The sequence below is a fragment of the Erpetoichthys calabaricus genome, chromosome 2 (assembly GCF_900747795.2).
Source record: "Erpetoichthys calabaricus chromosome 2, fErpCal1.3, whole genome shotgun sequence".
Taxonomy (NCBI): Eukaryota; Metazoa; Chordata; class Cladistia; order Polypteriformes; family Polypteridae; genus Erpetoichthys; species Erpetoichthys calabaricus.
Window position 1 is genome coordinate 124,526,316 of NC_041395.2, and position 24,516 is coordinate 124,550,831.

The following is a 24,516-nucleotide window of genomic DNA, read 5'->3' on the forward strand; positions in this document are numbered from 1 at the left end:
TTTAAAATATGCATATGTTTTTTTCAGTATAAATACATTTTTTTTAATTGCATTCATAACTTTACAGTGTGGAAAACACTGAAAATGTATTTATAGTATTAATAGCTAAAAATAATGTTAATGACCTCCAAATGTGGAGAATGCATTTATCATAGTCATTTACATTTCAAGACAGCATAAACTTTTTTTGACTTTTGAAAACTCAACTGAGACAATTTAAAATGTTCTTGAATAGTTCATGAAACATCGTAAAAAGCATTGTAAAATCTCTGTATTTCTGGCTAAAAATCCTGCTAAACAAATTAACAGTATGCTGCAGTTAGAGCTGTATCTTAAACATTGACTATCTATATACTGCATTTGTAGCATAACAATATCCATATTTAGACTTTATGCTATGTTACTCTATATGTTGCATATCTTCAAAGTTCTGTAAATACGTTTTATTTATATCTACAGCACATAACACATTAACTCAGTGAAAATGTTCGGGTCTTAATTTTATTATCCTGTAAAAAGCTCCATTACAATTGTAATCATTTCAGTCCCATGCTACTGTTTCTATAATTAAAAGACAACATCATTGGTGTGTGTTTGTTGTTTAAGAAATGCAATTAAAAAAAGCTCATTGGTGATATCTGAATTCAGAAACTTGCCATTTAATTTGAGCCATATATACACAAATGAGAAATACTTCTTACTGTTGTTGAACTATTTTTATACCATATTGAATATATTGCAGCATCTTGTGTTTAGAGTTAAATGAAACAATATTTTCATTACCTTGATCAAATGCTGAAGTCGTTATGAGTTGTATAAGACTTTATAATATGTGTATTTCATTACATGCTATTTCCATTTTTAAATTGCAAGTTAGTACATACTCACTGGACAAATTATTAGGAACACCTGTACACCTCTGTATTCATGCAATTATCAGCCAATGGTGAGGCAGCAATGCAAAGCACAAAATCATGCAGCTACAAATCAGGTGGTTCAATTAATGTTTGTATCAAATGCCAGAATAGGGAATAAAGGTTATTTTAGTGATTTTCACTGTGGCATGATTGTTCTTACCAGATAGGCCTGATCTGAGTATTTGTGACACCCCTAATCTCCTGGGATTTTCAAATACAATGGTATAAACAGTTTACTGAGAATGGTGTGAAAAATAAAAACGTCGAATGACCAGAAAATTCTGTGGATGGCATCACCTTGTTAATGAGAGAGGTCAAAGGAGAATAACCAGAATGGCTTGTGTTGTCTGAAAGGCTATGGTAACTCGGATAACCACTCTGTACAACTGTGAGGAGCAGAAAAGCATCTCATAATGCACATTTCAAACCAACAGACGGATGGGCCACAACAGACAAAGACCACATCGGGTTGCACTCCTGTCAGCCAAGAACAGAGGCTGCAGTGGGCACAGGCTCACCAAAACTGAACAGTTAAAAGACTAGAAAAATGAATCTTGATTTCTACCAAGGCACATAGATGATAGAGTCAGAATTTGGTACCAATTTATGTACCCAACCTGCCATGTGTTAATAGTCTAGGCTGGTGGTACTGGTGGACAGTGTTTTCTTATCATACTTTGGTCTCGTTAATATCAATCAATCATCGCTTGAATGTCACAGCCTATTTGAGTATAGATTCTGACCATGTACATCCCTTCATGGCCACAATTTACCCATCTTCTGATGGCTACTTCCAGCATGATAATGCACCATGTAATAAAACAAAAGTTATCTCAAACTGGTTTCGTGAACATGACAGTTTAGTTCAGTGGGCTTGTCACAGTCTTGTTAACATGGATCACAATCTCAAAGAAATGTTTTCAACATTTTGTAGAATCCATGCCATGATGAATTGAGGCTGTTTTCAGAGCAAAAGGAGGCCCTACCCAGCATTAGTATAATGAATGCACCTTGAACCCATCTCAGTTGCTACCCTGAAACAACCATGTATGTACTATGCTAATGAACTTCATACATATTCAATCACAATGCTGCAGACATTTATTGGCTAGAGCACCTAATGTATCTAGACATTTCCACCTGCATTTGAGGAGTCCTATGGTGCACTAAAGCAGCTCTCCTCTGCGCTCTTGGGGTCAAGGAAAGACATAAGGTGCCAGTGTCTGAGGAGGTAGCCACCATCACCATATGATAACGTGATTACTGTTACATCAAATAGCACATCCCATATTAACACTAAGTGTTCAGCCAGTTACCTTCTCAACAAGCCAGCAATCACGTAGAGATCAATCACTTCTGTCCATGCCACTTTGCCTCACTATAAGTGAACCATGGGTTGACCCAGGCCACCAAACCACAACATTTGCAGACATATTCTGCAAATTGCTCTTTCATGTTGGCCTGCACACTTGCACAATACAAAAACTAACTGAACTGCCTCATTGAGTCAGCACATTAGGCATGATGGCCCTGAAACTTGGCTGAGTAATTCCAGACCTGTTAGCCAATTCCCTCTGGTAGGTGCTGTTGACAGAAAGCAACTATTCTTAAAACCTGGAAATCAACAAGTAGAGCCTGATTTCATACAGTCTGTGTTTCTCGGCACATAGTTCCAAGAAAATTGCTCTTAAAAGTCTAAATCAACTCATCAACCAGTCATTTTCATGGGCAAAAAAATCTGATGGGTCCCTGAAAGCTTGTTCTCTTTGTATTTGACCAGTTGCATAGTCTTCAAGTAGTGCAAGGCAGTGTATGTTGTATCAAAGCTTTAGGCTATGAATAGGCTGTAGGACAAAAATTTCAAACTTTCTCTATACAGGAACTGAGTTACACCTGTGTTTTCACTACACTTTGGTTTCTATCCCTGAGAAGTGACAACAGGTAGGCTACATAAACTAACGATAAATAGTGCAGATATGCAGCATTGGCCCTCTTAAAAAGGGAAGTAAACTAGTCTGCACATCATATTCATCACTTCTGAAATTTAATGTTTGTCACATCAACACACATTATAATAATGTCTTGGTGATATGAATTATACACGTGAGTCCTAACTTAGCTGGTTTGGCTGCATTTCCCTGGTGTTGTCATTTCCCAGTTGTGGATTGGTCAGAGTTACCATAAATATATGAAGTATATATCAAGTATTCCTATCAAGTTTTCTTTAATAGATCCTGACTTTTGAATGGAAAGTTTCATACAGGTTTGCTAATGAATGGGTGGTCCGATTTTTTAATTTCTGCCTTTTGATAGACTAAGTGGCAGTACTTTTGAGGGTTCATCTCTGCTTTTTTGCACCCAGTGCTTACCAGAATAATCTATAACTCCATGTTCTCCCATGGAATAAGAGGGTTGCAGATACCGATGAAAACTGGCCACTGTTTTAGTGATTAGGAAGGTATGCATAAATATCTAGGAATGAATTGCAGTTTTTCTTTTGAAATGAAAAGTGTGCTGAAAAGAAGATGCATGGATGTTTCTTTTCTCTTTTAACATGTTACTAAAATAATAATTTATAACCTCACAAACATAGGAGGAGATAAACAATTAAAATCTTTATTAGTACACGGTCAAATTAAAAAGATAGCTTTGGCTCCATTAGTAAGAGTGACAAAGACGCCTCAGCCAATCTTCTTGGAATAAAAAGCATTTTGCTTAGTGAGGTAGTGTATTATCTAGGGTCTTAAAAATGTGGAGATTATTTTTATAGATTATATCACAAAAAATATCATAGGTACATAAACCTTGCTATAATTTGAATTAATAATCCGTCTTGAATTGTGTAATTTTACATTTCTGTTAACAAAGACAAAAATGGGTAGTGAAAGTAAGTCTAAAAGTTGTATTATTTCAATACTATTAATCCTGTGACATTTACTAGTGCACTTTATAGATATTGCTTAGGCCATGTTTTTAAGCTAAATAGATAGATAGATAGATATGTCTTATTCTAGCAGTATAGGCTAATTACAAACTATTCAGATCTCTGAGAAGTATTGTTGAAGCACACAATAACCCATCTGTCTCTCAAGCCAGTGTGCATCTGGGGCATCCCATAATGGTCTGTTTACTTTTTGACTCTTCAAATTAATTAACTGAATTGAAAAATGTAATTAATTGCAAATAAAAATAATTGCAAAGGCACTTGAAAATTATTCAACAGAATGCAGCTACCTTGTTCAATTTATTTAATGTTGTTTTGTTGTTTTTGCAGACTGTAATAGTAACTGGACTTCAATTGGAACTAGGCCAGAATTATGTCATTGACTGGAATGTAAATCCTAATGAACTGGAAAGATTTGATTGTCACCCAGAAGAAAATGCAAATGAAGCAGCTTGCTTGGCTCGTAACTGCATCTGGAAAGTAAACTCATCCCTAATGTTTATTATCAAATGTTTAGCTTAACACATATGACTGCAACTGGGTTTGGTTCGCACGCCTAGTGATTCTGCTGCAAGTTGCTTCTAGTATACATCTGGAATATCAAACCCTCTCGCATCTCAGAAAGGAAAGAAATCATTCCTTTAATCTGGAAGGATAACTGTTAAATCATGTAACCAATGATACACTAGACAACAAGTGGGATGACTTCCATAGAAGACTGTCTTCACTTGAGCATAGCAGGTGCTTCTTCCCCAGATGGAAATGTATATGTTTTTCTATTTTTACATACCTTATTTTAAAAGAATATGCAGTATTTTAAAATATACCTTTAGAAATATATTAATACATCTTGCAGTATACTGCAATGTTTTAAAATATGCAAATTATGGGCTTCTTATGATGCTAAAGTATATTTATCAAATTACAAGTATGTCAATAACTGCCTACATTCTAATATATGTTACACAAAGGTAATATGTTTAAAAATGTATATATAAATGATTAAAGCAGCTTACCTGACTGGCAAGCACATTGGCATGACACAGCATACACAATGAAATTCCTGCATAATTTACGTTATTGAAAATTTGGTGATTTGTAAAAAAAAATCAAATTACTAATTTTTGTTTTTGCAAACTGCAGCAAAATTACCAGTTTTAAATGTAACTATTATGGTGATAATATTCTTTAAAATGTATAAATGTAAAGGGTGTGTCCATATATACACTGCAAGTGTTAATTTAATACTAGCTATAAACTGTCCACCTTGAACTAAGAGGACGAGTCATACATGACATAGTTCATGGTTATATCCCGGCAAGCAGTTACTGCAACTCAGGAATCCATTTGGAACTAAAAAGAAAAATTCTCAACTCATGAAAGAAGACACATTCATGGAGAGGCAGTGTGGATGACCATAACAACAGGGTCACTATTTAAAATAACCTGGTACCTCGGCTAGTATATATATATATATATATAATATATATAATATATATATACTAGCTGTGTAAGCCTGTGCTGCTAGAAAGTTTTGAAATCATCAGAAAAAAAATTGAAATGTAGAGGTGTCAGGTAATTGAAAGGAACTACTCTTGACATCTCTCTCCTAGGAGGATTTGTTTTGCCGATGTGCTTTTATCGCTTGTGCATTAGCGGCAGGAGGAAAGTAAAAGGGATACCATTAGTGGCTAAGTGACTTTGTCTTTCTTCTGAGGTTTTGTTTGGCCGACATGCTTACCTTGCTTGTGTATTAGCGGCGGGAGAAAATTTAAATGGGATACCGTTTTGCCAATGTTAGCGGCTAAGCGACTTTGTTTTTTTTATGAGGTTTCTTTTTGCTGATGTGTTGGGCTTGCTTGTGTTATTAGCGGCTAAGCGAGTTTTCTGTTTCCTCGGAGGTGGAGCCATTACCCCAACTCCACCTCTCACTTCTGGGCCAGACAGACAGACACACTTCCACACATAGATGTTTATATATATGTATATACTGTATATATATATATATATATATATATATATATATATATATATATATATATATATATATACATACATATACAGTAGGTGGTCTTACATTGTAATTTAAAACTATTATGCCTGCTCACAGCATCAACTAATATTACCCATGCTACACTGATGCTGACTACTCCAAAATATTCTTCAATTAAAACACTTATTTAGTCAAGTTTATATGTTTACAACATAAAAGAACATTATAAAAATAGCAAAGATCATAACTCAGACTGTCTGCTAATATCAGTCTGTATTGCATAGAGTGAAGTGACCAATTTTTTTGCTGATGAAATGAAAATAATGTTGCATTCTTCATGTTTCATGAGTTTGAAATATATTTTAGAGAAGAAAACATAATGATATACTTGTTTGTAGAGTACATTATTTAAATTAAGTGTATTTTGTCATTTGCTTGTCTTGAAAGCTCCCTTTCTTTTATTTAGTAATAAATTTCCATGATATTTCCTTGTCGCTTGAACATAGAATTAAGACAATTTGGATGTGTTTGTCAGTATCTTCTGCAATAGACTAGTATCACATCACTGTTGCTGGCTTAGAATCCATCTTTTTACATGCTTTTAATTAACACTAGAATTACCAGAGCCTATGAAAAAACTCGTAGATCCGGCCAACCTTAAATCCATTCGCACCTCTCCCTCAGCATCTTTTGTCCTGTAAATGTGCTGATTAAGACAAGCAGCAAGCAGCCTGCTATTCCATCCCCCACTGCCGCAGACCGTGCGCAAACTTCTCACAGCTCATGCCTTGATTGATTATCTGGGAGTGAAGTGCTGGAGTTTTAGAGTGGAAATAATAGATCATTATTTGGAACACATACATTTCATGTGTGTTCCGTTTCTATAATAATCTGTGTAAAGACATTGTTAAAACAGAAACGTTTGTCATATTTTAGTAGTAAATGACAAAATGTTGGCATAAGCTATATAATGTGTGAAGCTTGAAGTCCAAAGATCAAATAAACACTTTCAAAAAGGACAATACTACAGCTTCCGTGGCGTAGCGGTAAGATTTGCTGACTTGTAATCAAGAGTCCCCGGTTCGATCCCGTCTGCCTCCTGTATTTGCAGTTTTCAGTAGGGAGCTGCTCTTATTGTTAATATCATACAGTACACACATACATTTGGTTTGCGTCTGTAACAGACGGTGTACATTTATAGGACTTGTGAAAGTTACCGTTTTTTTTTTTCACTTTTATTCTCTCAGTCACAATCACGATACATAATTCCGCCCTAGGGATCTGACGCTGTTAGTTTTTATTTGAAACTGGGAGTAACTGTAGATATGAGTGGTGTTTTGAGGCAATGGAACTGGACATTCTCTGATCTGGAGGGATAAAAGCTGACACACAAACGCTGGTGAATTTGCCTTCTTCGTATATCACCGTCACTTGATTTTTTTTTATTCAATTTTATTGAGCGTTCCGGCTCACGCTGAATTAGTATGCACCTTATGGTCTATGATGTCAAAAAAAAAAAAAAAACCAGAGACATATGTATATATGATATTTGGAATTATTCATTTTATGATCTGCATAGTACATTTCGGAAAACATTGTGACACGGATGCAACATTATTCATATTATTCATATGTGTTCCAAATAACGATCTATTATTTCCACTCTAAAACACCAACACTTCACTCCCAGATAATCAATCAAGGCATGAGCTGTGAGAAGTTTGTGAACGGTCTGCAGCAGTGGGGGATAGAATAGCAGGCTGCTTGCTGCTTGTCTTAATCGGCACATTTACCGGACAAAAGACGATGAGGGACAGGTGCAAACGGCTTTAAGGTGGGCCGGATCTATGAGTTTTTTTGTAGGCTCTGGTAATTCTAGTGTTAAAGAAAAAAATGGCCCAAAATGGATTGGTGATTGCATAGACAATATTACCAGTTGCAAACTTGTTTATTGATTTTCTTTAAATAGTGCAGCACTTTAATGCTTTAAATTAAACAAAACAGAAGTCCTTGAGAAGCTGAGTCATAGTCGTGACCTTAATTCTATCAAAAGTCTTTGATAAAACTTCAAAAGATACTGTCCATCACTTGACGCTAACAAAGCAGAAAAAGGGTACAATATATTTTATAAAGTTAATAAAAACTACTCCAGAAAGATTACCAGCTATTATAGATGCCTGAAGTGGTTCAACAAAGTACTTAACCCAGGAGAATGCATACTGAAAGAATTGCTTAACTGCACTTTTTTTGTCTTTATGGAAAGGGCTAGGAATGTGCGACTCACAAGTGAAATTTTGCATCCTGCATAGCAAAATCACAAGTGTTATATTAATACTTTTAGTGTATGTATAGGTCCATTCTTTGCATCTATCCACTTTTAAGGGCTAGTTTGATAAGGTAACAGTTTGTTTAACACTGGCAACTTTCCTGTATGGTGCATTCAGCAGCAATGCTATGAGACTTTTAAATGTGCAAAAGTAGGAATGAATAGTTTACATTTTTCTAAAGACACTATATTTATGAATGAAGTTTCTGAAATCAGTTAAGGTTTTTGATGAGTCAACATTTCCTTGCTAGTACTAGAGTAAGCATACACAACAGGAAGAACAATGCAAGTAGAATGTAACTCACCTTGCCTTGCAAATAATACAAGTTAGGTTGATTGACAAAGCTAAAAATACCCAGCGTATATAGGATAGATAGATAGATAGATAGATAGATAGATAGATAGATAGATAGATAGATAGATAGATAGATAGATAGATAGATAGATAGATAGATAGATAGATAGATAGATAGAAAACAGCAATGAAAAAATACAATTTAATGTGTATAAAATAAAATGATTACTTGCCTTTTAAGGCCAAAATGCAAATGTTTAAATAGGATTTACACTAAAGTACTTCTTTTCAGGCACCATATTATTGAGTATAAAGTATGTTTCCACTATGAATTCAAGCACTGTGAGACTGTAGATGGTAGATATTTTGACCAGCGCTACATAAAGTCATTTAAAAATGTGTTTTGTTTCTATGTTGTCTTTCAGTGTAATTTTTTTTATTCTAATTTTGCAGCCTGCAGTAACTCCGAAAGTCCCATGGTGCTTTTATCCAGAAGACTATGGATATATCGTAAGTGAAGTAGTACACATTCCCCAAGGAATTCGTGCCACAATTACAAGAAATACTGCATATGTGTCACCATATGGCAGTTCCTCACCACCTATAGATGTACTTCAAGTTGATATAAAGTATCTATCCAACTATATGTTACAATTTAAGGTAATTTTATAAACTATTTTTTTTATTACTTTTATGAAACAGTCGATTACATTTTTAGGTCTCCGACTGCAAAGAGAAGACAACATAAGGCTCAAAAATTGTAATGGGTCTGCCTCAGACATCCATGTATAATAGCATAGGTAATGGAAACAATGGAAGCTGAACAGCTGGTGCATCAGTTACACTCACTGTTTTATGCTGATGACATTTCTTTGGAGCAAAATACCCTAGAGATCGGGGTGTGATACTGACTTATCAGTGGTGGGCTCAGAGGAAGTGTTCTGGATCACAGTCCTCCCAGTTGTATAATTAGACAACAATCAGTGAGTCTGAGGTGTCACGTCAGCATCTTTCCCCAGTATCACCTCTATTTTGGCCTCTGTAAGTCTGGAGACTTGTCCACATATATCACAAGATACTGTAGAATTGTGATAAAGTAAAATTGTTGAATATGTCTTTAAAACCCTAGGTAGTAAAGCAACATTGTTCTCCACAGTCAATTTTGTTTTACTTTTTACTGCAAAAGAGAAACAACAAGTGTCAGAACATCATGGCTAATGAACTGGTTCCTTTTCTGATAACTGGATATAACCTGTTGCACTACTGGCTAATGCCTGTAGCAACTTTTGAAAAAAATATTAGTTATATATCAGTACAGCCATGAGTCACTAATGTCTTTATGAGCTACATTTGAGAATGCTCTGTGATGCTGATCAGTATCTTTCCTAGGGTTGAAAGTACAACAGCCACCAATATAGCTGGACTAAAGGAGCAAGGTTATACTTTGGACTTCTTGCAGATAACATGCCTGTATTGTACCTCAAGAAATAAATTATGCCTTAGTGCTAATGTTTTCAATTAGGAATATAGAGAGATCCAGGAAATGGAGGATTAGAGTTGACAGATCCAGGAAATGGAGGATTCTTTTTTCTTTCTCTTTAGATATCAGATCCGAAAAGTAAAAGATACGAGGTACCCATCCCGCTTAATGTGCCCAGCATTGAAGTCAATCCAGTAGACCAGCTTTATGATGTCTCCATCAGCAACCAACCATTTGGAATTAAAGTGAAACGCAAGAGCACTGGAACAGTCATGTGCGTAGAAAAAAAATCTTCAGTTGTTATCCATTTTTAGACATAAATAAAATGATAATCACTATAAAAGGTGCAAAGGATGAGTAAATGACTATAGTATGTTTGTGCTTGTTTGTGTAAAATATTTTGTGTTTTACTACTCCAGATGGGATTCCGTTCTCCCAGGATTTATTTTCACTGACATGTTCATTCAGATTTCAACTCGATTTCCTTCCAAGTACGTCTATGGCTTTGGCGAAACTGAACATACTTCATTTCGTCATGATCTGAACTGGCTTACATGGGGCATGTTTGCTAAAGATCAGCCACCTGGTGTAAGTAAAACATTTTTAACTGTATAATCCAAAAACATTTCAATGTATTGAAAAATTGAATGTTTATCCACTGTGTTCAATGTGTGATCTCTGTTGTCCACTGATAATTCTGGCAGTCCTCTTTTTGTTCTCTACATCCTTTTTCCTTTTTTCCACTGTTCATGAACAGACCATACTCAGGTTAATTTGAGTAACACTACATATCTTATAATTTGTGATCATTAAACTAGACTGCTATTTTTAAATAATTTTAAACAGTGAGCATTTTATTATGAATTATTTTATTTGCTGAACTGTAAGCAAAGTTTGATTGAGGAATGTATTGTGTATATAAGGAACATTGTGACAAGATACAGCAGAAGATACTATTGTGTAAGATAAAATAGACCTCTCAAAAAGTCCCTAATTCCTGACATACTGGAGATTTTTAAACTGAAGCATTTCCGTGTGCACTTTCGGTTAATGTCTGTTGCAACTTTACAAAGGTTTTTCATCTGAAATAGAAAGGTAACAGTTTCAAAGTTAAAAAAAAAAACATTTTTCCAGCCTCCCCTTTCATGCAAGAGTCAGTTTCTCACCTGAGGCAGCCACTCCAGTGGAATTGCACAATTATTTTACATAAGAGCAAACTGCCCTTCCTTCTTCCTTGCTCCCTTGTATACTCTGCTGGAAGGTTCAGGTAACTGGATGAGACAGCACTATGTTTTGCCATCCATCTTTTCTGGGATGGCTAGGCTTCCTGGACCTTCCAGTAGACCTTAAAAGGTAGGTAGTGCCTATTGCACTTGAAAAAAAAAAACAAGATTTTCAGAGGCAGTTAGAGTTCTTTAATTATTTGTTAGTATTAAGACCTATGCCCTCAGCACACTTTGCACTGGTAGGTTGAGTAAATTATGACAAATGCCAGTGTTGACTCCAAAGGTTGTTTCGGGGTTATAGCTTTTGAATATCAGGTTTAGCATGTCTCAGTTATAGAAAAAAAGGCAAAAAAAAGTGTTGTTTGCACCAGGTGCTCAGAAACAATCCAGATTTTGAAAATTAAGTATTTAGTTTTAGGATACAATCAAGATTTTGAAAATTAAGTATTGGGTTTTAGGATATGTCCCTACTTGCTTGTAGATGTAGTCCTAAGTCTGGGTGGAATTTCATAGGATGTTTTAAAAACCTGCAACAATCAATTTTCTGACATCTTCAGTGACATCTTGAACATTTTTCTGAGAGAATCTGTGTTACCTGCCTGCTTCAAAAGGACAACAATTATCCCTGCACCTTAGGTCATAAAAGTGGACTGTGTGAATTACTACAGACCAGTGGCACTCACTCTGATCATGATGAGGTGCTTTGACAGATGCTGGGATATATTGCACAGAATTCCAGATAGCAATGATCACTTGTAGCTTTCATATTGTCAGAACTGCTCCACAGAGGATGCCATCTCCGTTACAATTCATAACATCTTGGCACATGTGGATAATAAAAGCAGTTTTTCTAAAATACTTCTTATAGACTTCAGCTAAGCATTTAACACTGTTGTTCCAGGAAAGTTGAAAACCAAGCGTCACTCTTTTGGATTTTGGACTTAATAGCAAGCATCCTTTAGCATGTATGGTTTAAGTGAATCCAACAAAGGTCTTCAACAAAGGTGCTCAACAGAGTAGCGTGCTGAATCCCCTTATATTCTTCTTGTTCACATCCAACTGTGTGGCTAGACACAGTTCCAATCCCATCATTAAATATGCTGAGGAGTCAACCATCATAGGCCTGTTCAACTATGATGAGGCAGCTTACACAGAAGAGGTTTACCTACTGATTCAATGGTGCCAGGACAACAATCACATCCTTAATGTAAGCAAAGCCAAGGAGCCAGTCATAGATTTTAGAATGCAGAAGGCAGACCACACTGACATCTGCTTAGGAGGAAATTCCGTTGAAAGGCTGAGCAGTGTTAAACTTCTTGCAGTGACCATCACTAATGAATTCAAGTGGACACAACACCTCAAAAAGACTCACCAGTGCCTCTGCTTACTCAGATGTCTCACATTTTTCCATCGGTTCTCAGTGAAATCTGTGCTTGTTAATTGACATCATATCCTGGTACGGCTTCTTTTTGAATCAAGATTGTAAAGCCCTTCAGAGGGTGATGAAGGTGGCACAGAATAATATCAGCACACAGCTGCCTTCTGCTCAGGACATGCACAACATCCACTGCCTAAGAAAGACACAATATAATTAAATATGGACAACTGCCTTTCTCACTCCTTCCATCTGATAAATGGTACAGGGCAATTGACACTCGTACCATTAAATTTTGGACAGTATCTGTTAATAGTTCATAAGGTTACAAAACAGCCAGTAGTATTAAAATATTATAAGAAATAATATAACATAAAAACCAAAGTGCACATGCAATATATATTTATATATGTAGAAACAGATACTTACAAGTACTGTATATATTATACATATTGTATTGCAGGCTACCTATACATTTTTGGTGTGTGTCATTTTGTTTTGCTATACTGTCTACAGGAAATACACAAGCAAGGATTTCATTGTACTAAGTACATGTACACTATGTATTGTGTGCATATGACAGTAAACTTGAACTTGAGCTACATCTCAGGGCATGTGATACTTAATTTATTGTTACCTAGGTTTACATTGTTGATTGATTCACGTGATACCATTCAATAGTACTTTTTTATTTAGTTTTGTAAGTGTTTTTTTGTTGTGAATTTCCCCTTGGGATTAAGAGAAAAGCCAAGCAAAATGACACCTTTTATTGGCTAACTAAAAAGATTACAATATGCAAGCTTTCGAGGGAACTCAGGCCCCTTCTTCAGGCAAGATTGACTTACCAGTCAATCCCTTTTCCTTTAGAGCTTCTTTTACTTTATCCATCCACCTCCAATTTGGCCTCACTCATTTTCACTTCCCCTGTAACTTCATTCCCATCACTCTTTTGCTAACATAGTCATTGTCTCTCCTCATCACATTTCCATACCACTTCAACCTACTTTCTTGTACTTTCTTAGATATCTTTCCCACTTTTGTTGTACCTCTGATAGTATCAGTTATTTCACTTCCACAGTATAAAACCAAATGTATCCTTTGTTTCTTTTGATGGCGTGAATCAATTTTCTTCTCAGTGCTTTGGTAACTCAGGTAAGAATGTTTTGAATTTGAATACAGATGGAATCTATATAAGATCTAATTTTGCTATTCTGCATTTTTTTAGATAACCAGAAGAACATAAGTCCCTTCTCCATGCCTTCCAAAAAAAGTATTAAAAGGGTAAAGTTAAGGGAGATAGCTAAGAATGCCCAGTGCAGTTATCATACGTTTTCTTTAAGATATTTAATATGTAAGGCTTATGATCATTCAAAGGAGACAACGACCATCGTCATTAGAAAGCTAGTAGAACTGGTACTGATTAGGAGCTGGAAAAGGTTCTAACAAAAAATGAATTAAATAAAACCTCAAAGGCAACAAGTTTTGTTTTGCTTTAGTTGTGGTAAAACGATTTAAGCTACCTACAAAATATATTACTTCTATCATTTTTCTCTTATTTAGTATCAACTGAATTGCTATGGTAGTCATCCATTTTACATGGCACTGGAAGAAGATGCAAACGCACATGGAGTTTTATTACTGAACAGTAATGCAATGGGTAAGAGACCTTTCTGCACCTAGTATAAATGAGTATGTTACAAATGTTTAAACTATAAATATGTCTCTAATGCAAACCACTGTGCTCAGCTTAATTATTTACTTCCGTATCATATAAAATCCTAAAAGACTTTTTTAGGCTGTTTCATTTGCATCTTTAAGTAGTGGAGGCATTCAACAGTATATTTTCTCTCATTTGGGTCCTGTTCTAGCAAAAGTGTGTCAGCCCTCACTGGTTTTCTCACATGCTGAATTCTGTGGGGATCTCCTCAAGCCAGATCTGGTTCCATAATTCTAAGAAGATGTTATTTGCCTCCAAATGCATGCTAATTTAGCAGAATCAAAAACATAACCAATCAATAAATGAATGCATTTTAGCAGTGAATATCAAAGAACTCCTCACTGTGTTACAAAATATGAACTAAAACAATGCTTCTCATATCCTTGTTAACTACTGGCAACACTTCACAGCATCACAAAAATGAACATATTTTAGATTCATGTGTAGGGGGCGGGGGAATCTAACTTGGTTTGGAAAGATTTTGTTCAAGTAGAGAGTAGAATTTAGGTAATAACCACTAAATTAATGCTAAAGCTGTACATTTCTCATATCAGACATTCAAATGAGGAAATCATAAGAGCCTTTTTGTTGTGGACAACAATATTGAAATTTAATATATCAGTTAATTGTCCTTTTTTAAGTAGTACTTTTAATATCAAAGTGCTTTTTCTGGTTTATGAAAACTACTGTACAGTGACTCTGTTAACTCTACATATATTTTGAATGAGTGAGGAAGTTAAAGCTGAGCCTGATTTACTCAGAGGCATTACCATATAGGAGTAAACATGACAGTGTATCATTATCAGTTGAATACCCTGAGCTGGCATTTTAGGATAAGTTTTTTATGTGTCATTAAAAAATGTATGGTCTCCTCCTACTTCAGAAAGATAACATTAAACATGTTATGATTAAACATAACATTCCAGGTAGTGTGGTACACATAGGGTGCCATATCTCTTTTATTTCATGTCATCCTGGCACACCTTGATAATAAAAACTGCTTTGCCAAAATCCCGTTTGCAGACTGCAGCTTAGCATTTCAAGGAATACTCCATCCAAAAATGAAGTGTTACTTCATGTGGTTTGTAATGATGACTGTAAAAAAGTGTAATCTGATGTTTTGATTCAGAACGGAGCTAACAAAGTTTATGCTTGAATAGAAATAGGTATTAACCAAAGCCAGATAACAGCAAATAATATCAAAACTTACATGAAAAAAAATCGCACATTACTTGTGATGCATAAGTCCTCCTGTTGTATACTCAAACCATGCAAAATGCATGCATATTTTGCTTAAATATTGTTAAAATGACAGTCAAACAAACTCACTGTTTTGATTTGAAGCCACGCCTCTTCTCCAGATACAGATACATTGTCCAAAAGTCCTGCCTTAACTTTCAAAAACATGATTGGATGACTTGGTTTGAATTATGCCACTCAAGTAATGTAGATCCTACTCTGCTGGGCCCTTGGGCAAGGCCCTTAACCTGTTATTGCTCCAGGGGCGCTGTACAATGGCTGACCCTGCGCTCTGACCCCAAGGGGTATGCGAAAACTAACAAATTCCTAATACAAGAAATTGTATAAGGCAAAATAAAGAACAAAAAAAAAAACAGTACTTGATCCCCTCCCCTTGATGAAAAGAAGGAGATGGTTTTTGTATACATACAGTTCTTTTAATACAAAATTCCGATAAAGAGTAAAGTGTGGCAGCAAAACACGCACTACATTAAATTTGAAATCCACCAATATAAAGAATAAATTGGTAACTGAGCCAATAAAAGATGGCAAGTAGTTTATAATTAAGACACTAATAGTTGGAGAGCCCAGATTTAGGACTTTGTAAGTAGTTTTATGAACTGAAATTGGGTTTTAGTTTAAGTGATACTTAAATGGTCTTAGACATGCATTAACATTATGTTACATTAATACATGAGATCATTAAACATAAAACTCAATGCACAAATGCCAAAAATTAAAGTTGTATGTTTGCAGTGAAAGGTCTGGCTGCACTAGAGCTTAAGACAACAAAGGTTCCTGCCTTATGAGTTGGTTTAAGCAGGTTTGTTGTTCTACTGTTTCAATACTTGTTTACAAACTGTTTTGTGTGCAGTAACTTGTCCATGATTTATGCAATTGACATTATGTAAGAAATTGGCTATGACACACTCAGGGTCAGAGTCAAAGCCATATGCTCCCTATAGATGATTGTGGGGCAAGTAGGAGAGAAGCAGCATGTGATTTTTTTAAGAAGAGAATTGTCAAATAACATGACATTTTAACAAAAGTGAAACCTGGAAACCTGAGAACATTTAGATTGCAATTAGAAAGTTTAGTTAGTAAGAATAAGTTCTCTAGTTTCTGTAAAGTTCTTCCTTTCTTTTATTTTTGACAGCGATTTGCCATGCCTTGTTTTATAATTGTTAATAGTTCTTCTGTGTCATATGTATATTACATTTATCAAAAATATCATATGAATATCTATTTGAACATTTAAATGCTCTGTGCCTATTGCTGTACTGTTTAGTTATGTCATGTCAAGTAAATTGAATTTACAAAGAAAGTTGACATCTGTGAATTGTTTTTAGCAACAGTCTGAAGTGAATAATAATGGAAATTATAATACATTCAGTGATGCTAGTAAGACACTGAATCAGAGGATTTAGATCCCAAGGGTCATCTGGCACTATTGATAAATATGTGTGTCATCTGCATAACTGTGACAATTCACTTTATGTTTCATAATGATCAGGGCTAATGAGAGCATATAAACTAAGACTAATAAGGGACCCAGAGTAGATCCATGTGCCACACCAAACCTACTATCATGGATTTCTGACGTATAATTGCTGTTGTTACATAATAGTGTAATCAACTCAATCCACTGCCAGAAAGGCAGTGAAAGACAGTTAATAAAAATGTTATGTTCAATGTTATCAAATGCTGAACTCAAATTTAAAAGAACAATAATTAATGTACAGTATTATCTGCATCAGTATTAAGGTATAAGTCATTAACTCCTTTAATAAGATCAGTTTCTTTAGTGTCGAGTTGCTTTATTGTGATACCATCCATACACAGTATTGTACCATGCAGTGGCACAAAATCATCTTTCCCAGGACTGCAGTGCAAAATATACATAAACACTGTCCAAGACAAACAGAGAACTATACTATACTATACTATACTATACTATACTATACTATACTATACTATACTATACTATACTATACTATACTATAAATAGATAAATAATAGGTAAATTAATAGATAATCTTTTTCTTCTTTCGGCTCCTCCCGTTAAGGGTTGCTACAGCGGATCATCTTCTTCCATATCTTTCTGTCCTCTACATCTTGTTCTGTTACACCCATCACCTGCATGTCCTCTCTCACCACATCCATAAACCTTCTCTTAGGCCTTCCTCTTTTTCTCTTGCCTGGCAGCTCTATCCTTAGCATCCTTCTCCCAATATACTCAGCATCTCTCCTCTGCACATGTCCAAACCAACGCAATCTCGCGTAGGTAAATTAATAGATAATAATAAATTAAAATAGAAAGCAATAAATAAATTAATGATAACACTACTAACAATAATAAAGATAACAGTAGTAATAGATGTACTGTATGTAGATAAACAACTAGGATCTGAAGGAATGTAGGCAACATAGAGTTCAGAGTCCAGACAGCCAAGGAGTAGAAACTGTTATAAAACCTGGCAGAGCTAGTTTAGATACTTGATAAGGATGTCTTTAATGGATGGTAGAGAGGTTCCAAAGATCTCTTCGGCTGTGTGCATTATGCCATGTACGACTTTTCACTCAGAGAGACTGCAGTTCCCAAACCAGACGGTGATTCAGCTGGTCAGAACACTCTTGATGGTACCTCTGTAAAATTTGAGGAGCAGAGGCGTGCAGAGACTTACAGAGGGCAGGTGCAAAACTCTTGGGCACGTTCCAGAATTTTAACAAAAGTCCAAACTAAAATAATTTCTTGGACTATAATATAATTGCACTCAAGTCTAGTCGTTCTGGTCAGTGTAGTAACCCATCTTTGTAATGAAAATTAATCAGCTATTGCAAACATCTTGATATAAAAGTGTTCATTCTTCTGATTCAATGCATCAAAAAGTAACTTTTTTTTAAAAGCTAAAAGCTCATCTCTAACTAAAATGAAAAAAAAATTATAAGCTTATGAAATGTAAAGCAGATTGTTATGTACCCTACATAATTGTATGCAAAGAACATATTTTTTTACTTTTCTGTCCATTTTTTAAGCTGTTTCTGGATTGGTATCAACATCTTCCTCATAGACATCTGTTTGAATATATCATTAACTTCAGATTGGTCTTTGACAAAGTCTTTTTCAAAGGATAGGAGGTCAGAAAGCCTGTCCTCACCACAGCTATTGCATTGTTTTGATTTCACCTGTTTCAGCTTTGAAAATTGGCACTCAGCAGAGGCCGTTGTGACAGGTAATGTGGCATACATTTTGAAGAGTTCGCTTAAACAGGGAAAAAGAGTTTCAGCATCATGCTGCTTTAAGATTGTCCGTAGGGTTTCTCCATTACTCTTGGATAAGACAAATGAGGACTGGAACACTCTGGGCAATTTATTATTTTCACCTATTTTTGTAGTTGTTGCACTATTCAATTGAGTAGGTATTTTTCATTGTACTGTGTAAATGTTTGTACTGTTTAGCTGGGTGAGGATTGGACTAATCCTAGCAGTCAACGAGGGAGAGACACTGAGGCATTATGAGGGATGGAAAGTTGCTGGAGCTAGTTTGAGAAAAAGGATGGATAAAACATACATTCCATTAACTGAGCCAGGTGTTAAAAGGATGCAAATGGATGAAAGTAAGATTCTTGGATTTATTATTTCTAACTTTGGAGAAGTAGGACCATCTCTCAAATCGAACTATAATATTGTGTATTAAAGGTGAACCTTCGGTATTTCATAGTGGATTCATTTAATTTTTCTCTGCTTATGCTCAGCAATACAACACTGTCTGTTATGTTTCCAAACAGCTGCTGTTTTCCACAGTATTACAACTGTGGTTGATTTTCCAGCTGATTTTAATGGGCTACAATGTTGCCCACTGCTGGTCAGCATAGATTGTAGCAGAACTGAGCAGATTGGGCAGATCATGGCAGGAAAGTTATGTTTGGGGTACTGTAGTTTTGTGAATGGGAGCATGTAAAACAAAGACCTGGTTACAACATAGTGTCACTAGCTCAAATTTAGTAAAACTAAAATAAACTGAGGCAGGAGACATTTCTTGAACCATGTGCAAATGTGCTTTCTCTTCTTTAAGTTCCTTACGGCAAGTGAGGAGCTGATGAATCTTCTCTGGAGTCTGCTGTTCTTCTCTACAGCATGGAATGACTGTTTCTCTGTTGCACACTGTCAGCCATCTTGTCAACTTACCATTCTCAAAGGAACTCAACACACATAGTGGTCATGGGGACCAGACCCTATTCCGGCTGCATTTAATATAGAGCAGGAATCTAGTTCAGAAAGATAGTAATTTCCCACTCAAACACACACACACACACAGGGACAATTTACAGTTGACAATGAAGATACGTTTGGCATGTAGGAAGGTCATCTCAGTACCTGCAGAGAGATCCATGTAAATTTTGCTATATTTACTATATAAAGTAACGTTTTGCATGTGTGTTTTTCTTGTCTAGCATGAACTATGTTAAAATAGTTCTTGTTATTTGCTGATAAAGACTATGCCATAATAGCAAATGTTCCATCCATACAACCTTGATTCTGCAAGGATACTTTTTGTTTCTTTTAAAAATGTTTGAAGTGACAATATTACCTGTGCATCATATATTTCATAGCAACCTCTCACATCAATCAATCAATCAATAGATTTTATGTTATCCACAGACACAGGAAGGGGTATTTCATGTGTTGTGACTGCTTCAGCTATAGCACACAGCACCCAAAGCTCTGATCTGTAATATTATAAAGATGGTTGAAAATTATTTAAAGGTGGGTTAAAACTACAGCCAAACAATATATATTTTTTATTTGTGTGCTGAGGACTAGACAGTTATCTTGAATGAATATACATAAATTTGATAAACAGCCACCACATACTGGACCTGAAAAATGGCTACTGGACAGACATGTGTTTCAGATTTAATTTTTAGTTATGAATGTTGTGTTCTATCCGACCAATACTAAGATAGTTTAATCCACTCAATATATTTTTTCATAGTAATTAAGGGAGCAAAATGTTTATTTTGTGAGTTTGATTTTAAATTGTTCTTATTTTTTGATACACTAAAAGCTGTAATTAATGTACAAATCTATAAGGCAGTTTACACATTTTTTTGTAAATGGCTCATTGAATATAGGAAGTCTTCTGCTGTAGAGAAAAGATGAGCTCTGCAATCCACTATGATAAAAGCTAAAGATTTTGCAAGTTGCTTTTTTATTGGGTATTTCTCTGTTGGTTAGAAAATGGATGGATGGATGGATGATCCTTTAGTAGAGTCGTACTTCAATCTGAATTTTCTCTCTCTGACAAGCTCATGCCCAGATTACTATGGAAAGAGAGTGTGGAGCTCTGTAAGGTTACATGGAACCAAGGTCTGGCTGCTGATATGCAGTAAAAAAAGGAAAATTGGCAGAGATTTGTATTACAAGTGTGGTTTAATGCAGTCCTGTGTATGTCCAAAGAGATTTTATATTTTTTTTCTGTAATGGGCTTCTATCCCATTGTTCATGGTGATACTTGAATAGAAGATTCCATGCATCTTTGCTGTGCTAAAATATTGGAAGAATCAACATTTAGTTACAGTTGAGTGTGGAGTTTACAGTGCATTTTGATTATTTTTATTACTATTAATTGGTAAACAGTATAATTTGCTTTGCCTTTTGCTTAGTAATTGCCAATTTAAAATCAACAGATGTAGTTTGTCTGCATTCAAATTTGTCAAATAATCCAGCTCTCCATTATCTATAGCAAAGTGGTGCCAGTTTCTCAGTATCGTTAATGATTAAAAGATTATGTATTCTACATTTGTAACATATAATGTATAAGCCCTTTAGTGTGCCAAATAGTAAGCTGAGATGCTTTCAAGAGCTGCAAAGGAACAATGGTTGTGTGCCATTTGAAACACGTTCAGCTTTATTTTACTGATGTTCAAATGGGTCATACAAAGTGAGAAAGCATCTCCTAGAGATCCTTTATTCTTTTTAATCGAAGTGAGGGAAATAAATGTGTGCTCTATCAGATTTAGCATTTGCTTTCATCATAAAAGAAGCAATATTGTTGGGGAATGGAATAAAAAATTGCTCTCACTTCTGAGCTCACACAGTAAAACAAGTGCTCACATCTGCTAGCCGCAGATGAGGTTGAATTTAACAGTATGATCTGTCAGGGAGGAACCATGTGTTTCCCTGAGACTCAACTGCTGTTATGAGAGTAGCACTGGCACCAGACACTTTGTACGATGGCTATAAAATTGATCAATGCCTTACAGTTTAGCGTAGCTTTTTTCTATTATACAGTGTGCAGTATTAGGTTCTCTCAGGATATGTAGGATATGTTGCAACGGCCTGTGCTTTATTTTGCACATACTGTATCTAGTACAGCAAATATCTGTTTTTATTATGTTTTGCTAATTGCATCAAAAATAAGTTATGGGTAAGGAGCAAATACTTAATGAATGGCATTTCCTCAAAGTGTAGTTTATTGGTAAAAAAAAAAAATTATAATTGACTGATTTTGGAATTTTCTAAAGATGCTTTTGAGTGGTAATTGTAAATGTTTTATTCTGTTTCGGCACATAAAACATTTTAAGGATCAGTTAAAGTGTATTTAGTTATGCTGCATCCCAACTGAATAAGAGAAGACAGCAATTTTGGAAAGTTCAGGTCATTGAAATGATGCTGCATGGAGTGAAATAAGTGGAGCCACAATCTAGGCCACAAACTATGGCCCTTGGAATGGATCCAGCCTTCTCCATGGGTTAATTGGGCTTGTAGTCATTTAAAATATTAACCCAGCTTACTGGACATTTTTTCCTTAAAATATCTTTCATTCAGTCCCTGTAGAGTACTATCCTTTAATAAGTTCCACTAGGTTCAGTAAATTACCACTAGGTGGCCTCTTTTATGTAGTGTAAGCACATTCATTCCTCCATAAGCATTGTCATTCTACCCAGCAGAAGTAATTGTTTCATTTAGTTGGCTCTACAGCAGTGTGCCTTTTATGTTAGGGGAGTGTCTTCAAAGAGAACAATATTGGAAAGAACTTCATAAATATGCATGCTAATTATGCTAGCAACTTGTCTACACAGGAAAGGAAAAAATAGTAGCTATCTATGCAAGCCCCAAATTTAGAGTCTCATCAGCACATTTTTGTTTGTCAGTTAACCACTCAAGAGAATACACTTTTAAGCAAGTTACATCTTGTCATAAAAATTCACAAAACACAGTAGGCATCTTAGAGAAGGACAATGTCGAAGGACTGCATGATTAATGGCATTTGCATGTTTACAGTGGAGAGTAGATCTCGTTTTCGAATGCATCAGACAGTCACACTGAACAGTGAATGGAATTTATTGACAAGGATCTGAGTGCCCAGTTGGAAAGAAAAATTAAGGACATTAAAACTTTTCCTGGTGTGCTACAGTTTGCAGACTAGTGCCACCTGCTGGCTCATGGCAAGTTGTACAGTTCTACGCTGTTTGATCAATCAGGGCAAAATTTTGCTTTGTTTTAATGGAGAACCATACAGTAAATGCCAGACTACATTGGAGCTTAAAATGTGAGCGCTGGAGTCTCAGTGTTTCTTTTTTTGTTAACCTGCGTTGTTACAGTTTGCACACCAATGCCACCTGCTGGCTTTGAGTAAGTGAAACCTCCAACAGACTAAAGCCATACTACCAGAAAAAATGACTAAACCTTAACAATAATGTCATGTACTGCTTCTATGTACTGTAATATAAAAACTAGTATTGTATGCTTTTGCATGTGGGGTGTTGGGTGAGGCTTGATCGAGAGTGGAAGTGCAGTGCAATGCAAAAGAAAATCAAAGTGTTTAACTCCTTCTTTGCTGTCTTTTCTTCATAATTTAGGCACCATGAAATGTCCACCTTGAACTAAGAGGACGAGTCAGAAATGACACCATTCATGGTTACAGCCCAGCAACCATTTACAGCAATTATTGAATCCAGTTGGACCCAAAAAGAGCAAATACTCAACTTCCCACTTTCTGCTTCTATCTGCTGTAGAATAAAAAGGAGTATCATGTACAAATTATATTATATAGAATTATAAATATAAGGGGGCACCCAAAAATAAATTTTTTTTCTGGAGTCTGGAGGGGTGTTAGTTCCGACATTTGCCACTAGGTGTGTGTAGTAGACTGCAAATCTGCATCATTTGGCCAATTGGCATTCTAGAAGTGCTCAAGCATTTACATGATGCAGTGCAGAGAAAACAACCCAAATTGTGGCCATCACACGAGTGGCTTCTGCATCACAACGCTCCCGCCCACACAGCATTGCGTTTGTGGCAGTTTCTCTTGAAAAACGGGACGACAACGGTTTCCCACACCTCCTACTCCCCGGACCTTGCACCCTGTGATTTTTTCTTATTTCCAAGAATGAAGAGGGACCTTAAAGGAAAGTGTTTTCAGGATGTAGACGAGGTCAAGAAGCAAATGACGGAGGCACTGAAGGGTATCACTTTGCAAGAGTTTTAGAACATTTTTGAACAATGGAAAAAGCAGTGGGACAAGTGTATTGCATCTGAGGGAGAGTATTTTGAGGGTGATTAAATTTTGGAAATGTTCTGAGAAATATACAATTTTAAAAAAAAAACTCATTATTTTTGGATCCCCCCTCGTATGTGATAAATAATAAATGATAATTAAATACATAACTTTAATAAATTAATATAAAAGAGTTACCAATAGGGCATCATATATTTCTAGACACTTTTCTTATTCAAGATGGGGATGGATGGTGAGAAAAAGCTCTTTCCCAGACTCTCTAGACCAGGCTTTAGGGAATGAAAGTGTTTACCTAACCACAGCACAGAAAAGAAGAAATTTTTTGGATGGTAGGTATCACTGAGAATTTTCTTTGCCCTTGTTTAACATTACTTAGTGTAGATATCCTGAAAGTTAGGGAGTGCGCACCCAGTGATGTATTCAAAGAGTCGAGAATTTGTTCTATTCAGGTCCAATTGGATTCCAAACTTGTAGTAACTC

General features: G+C 35.6%; 1 protein-coding gene across 2 annotated transcripts in view; it reads left to right on the plus strand.

Moving 5' to 3' along the window:
- The window catches only part of si (sucrase-isomaltase (alpha-glucosidase)), a 206,806-nt gene that overhangs the window by 107,082 nt on the left and 75,208 nt on the right, over window positions 1–24,516 (plus strand). For both annotated transcript variants that reach the window (XM_028794477.2, XM_051923319.1), the window contains exons 25-29: window positions 4,192–4,341; window positions 8,929–9,135; window positions 10,078–10,229; window positions 10,375–10,543; window positions 14,117–14,213. In XM_028794477.2, the coding sequence (XP_028650310.2) occupies window positions 4,192–4,341; window positions 8,929–9,135; window positions 10,078–10,229; window positions 10,375–10,543; window positions 14,117–14,213 (775 nt within the window). The remainder of the gene's footprint in view (window positions 1–4,191; window positions 4,342–8,928; window positions 9,136–10,077; window positions 10,230–10,374; window positions 10,544–14,116; window positions 14,214–24,516) is intronic.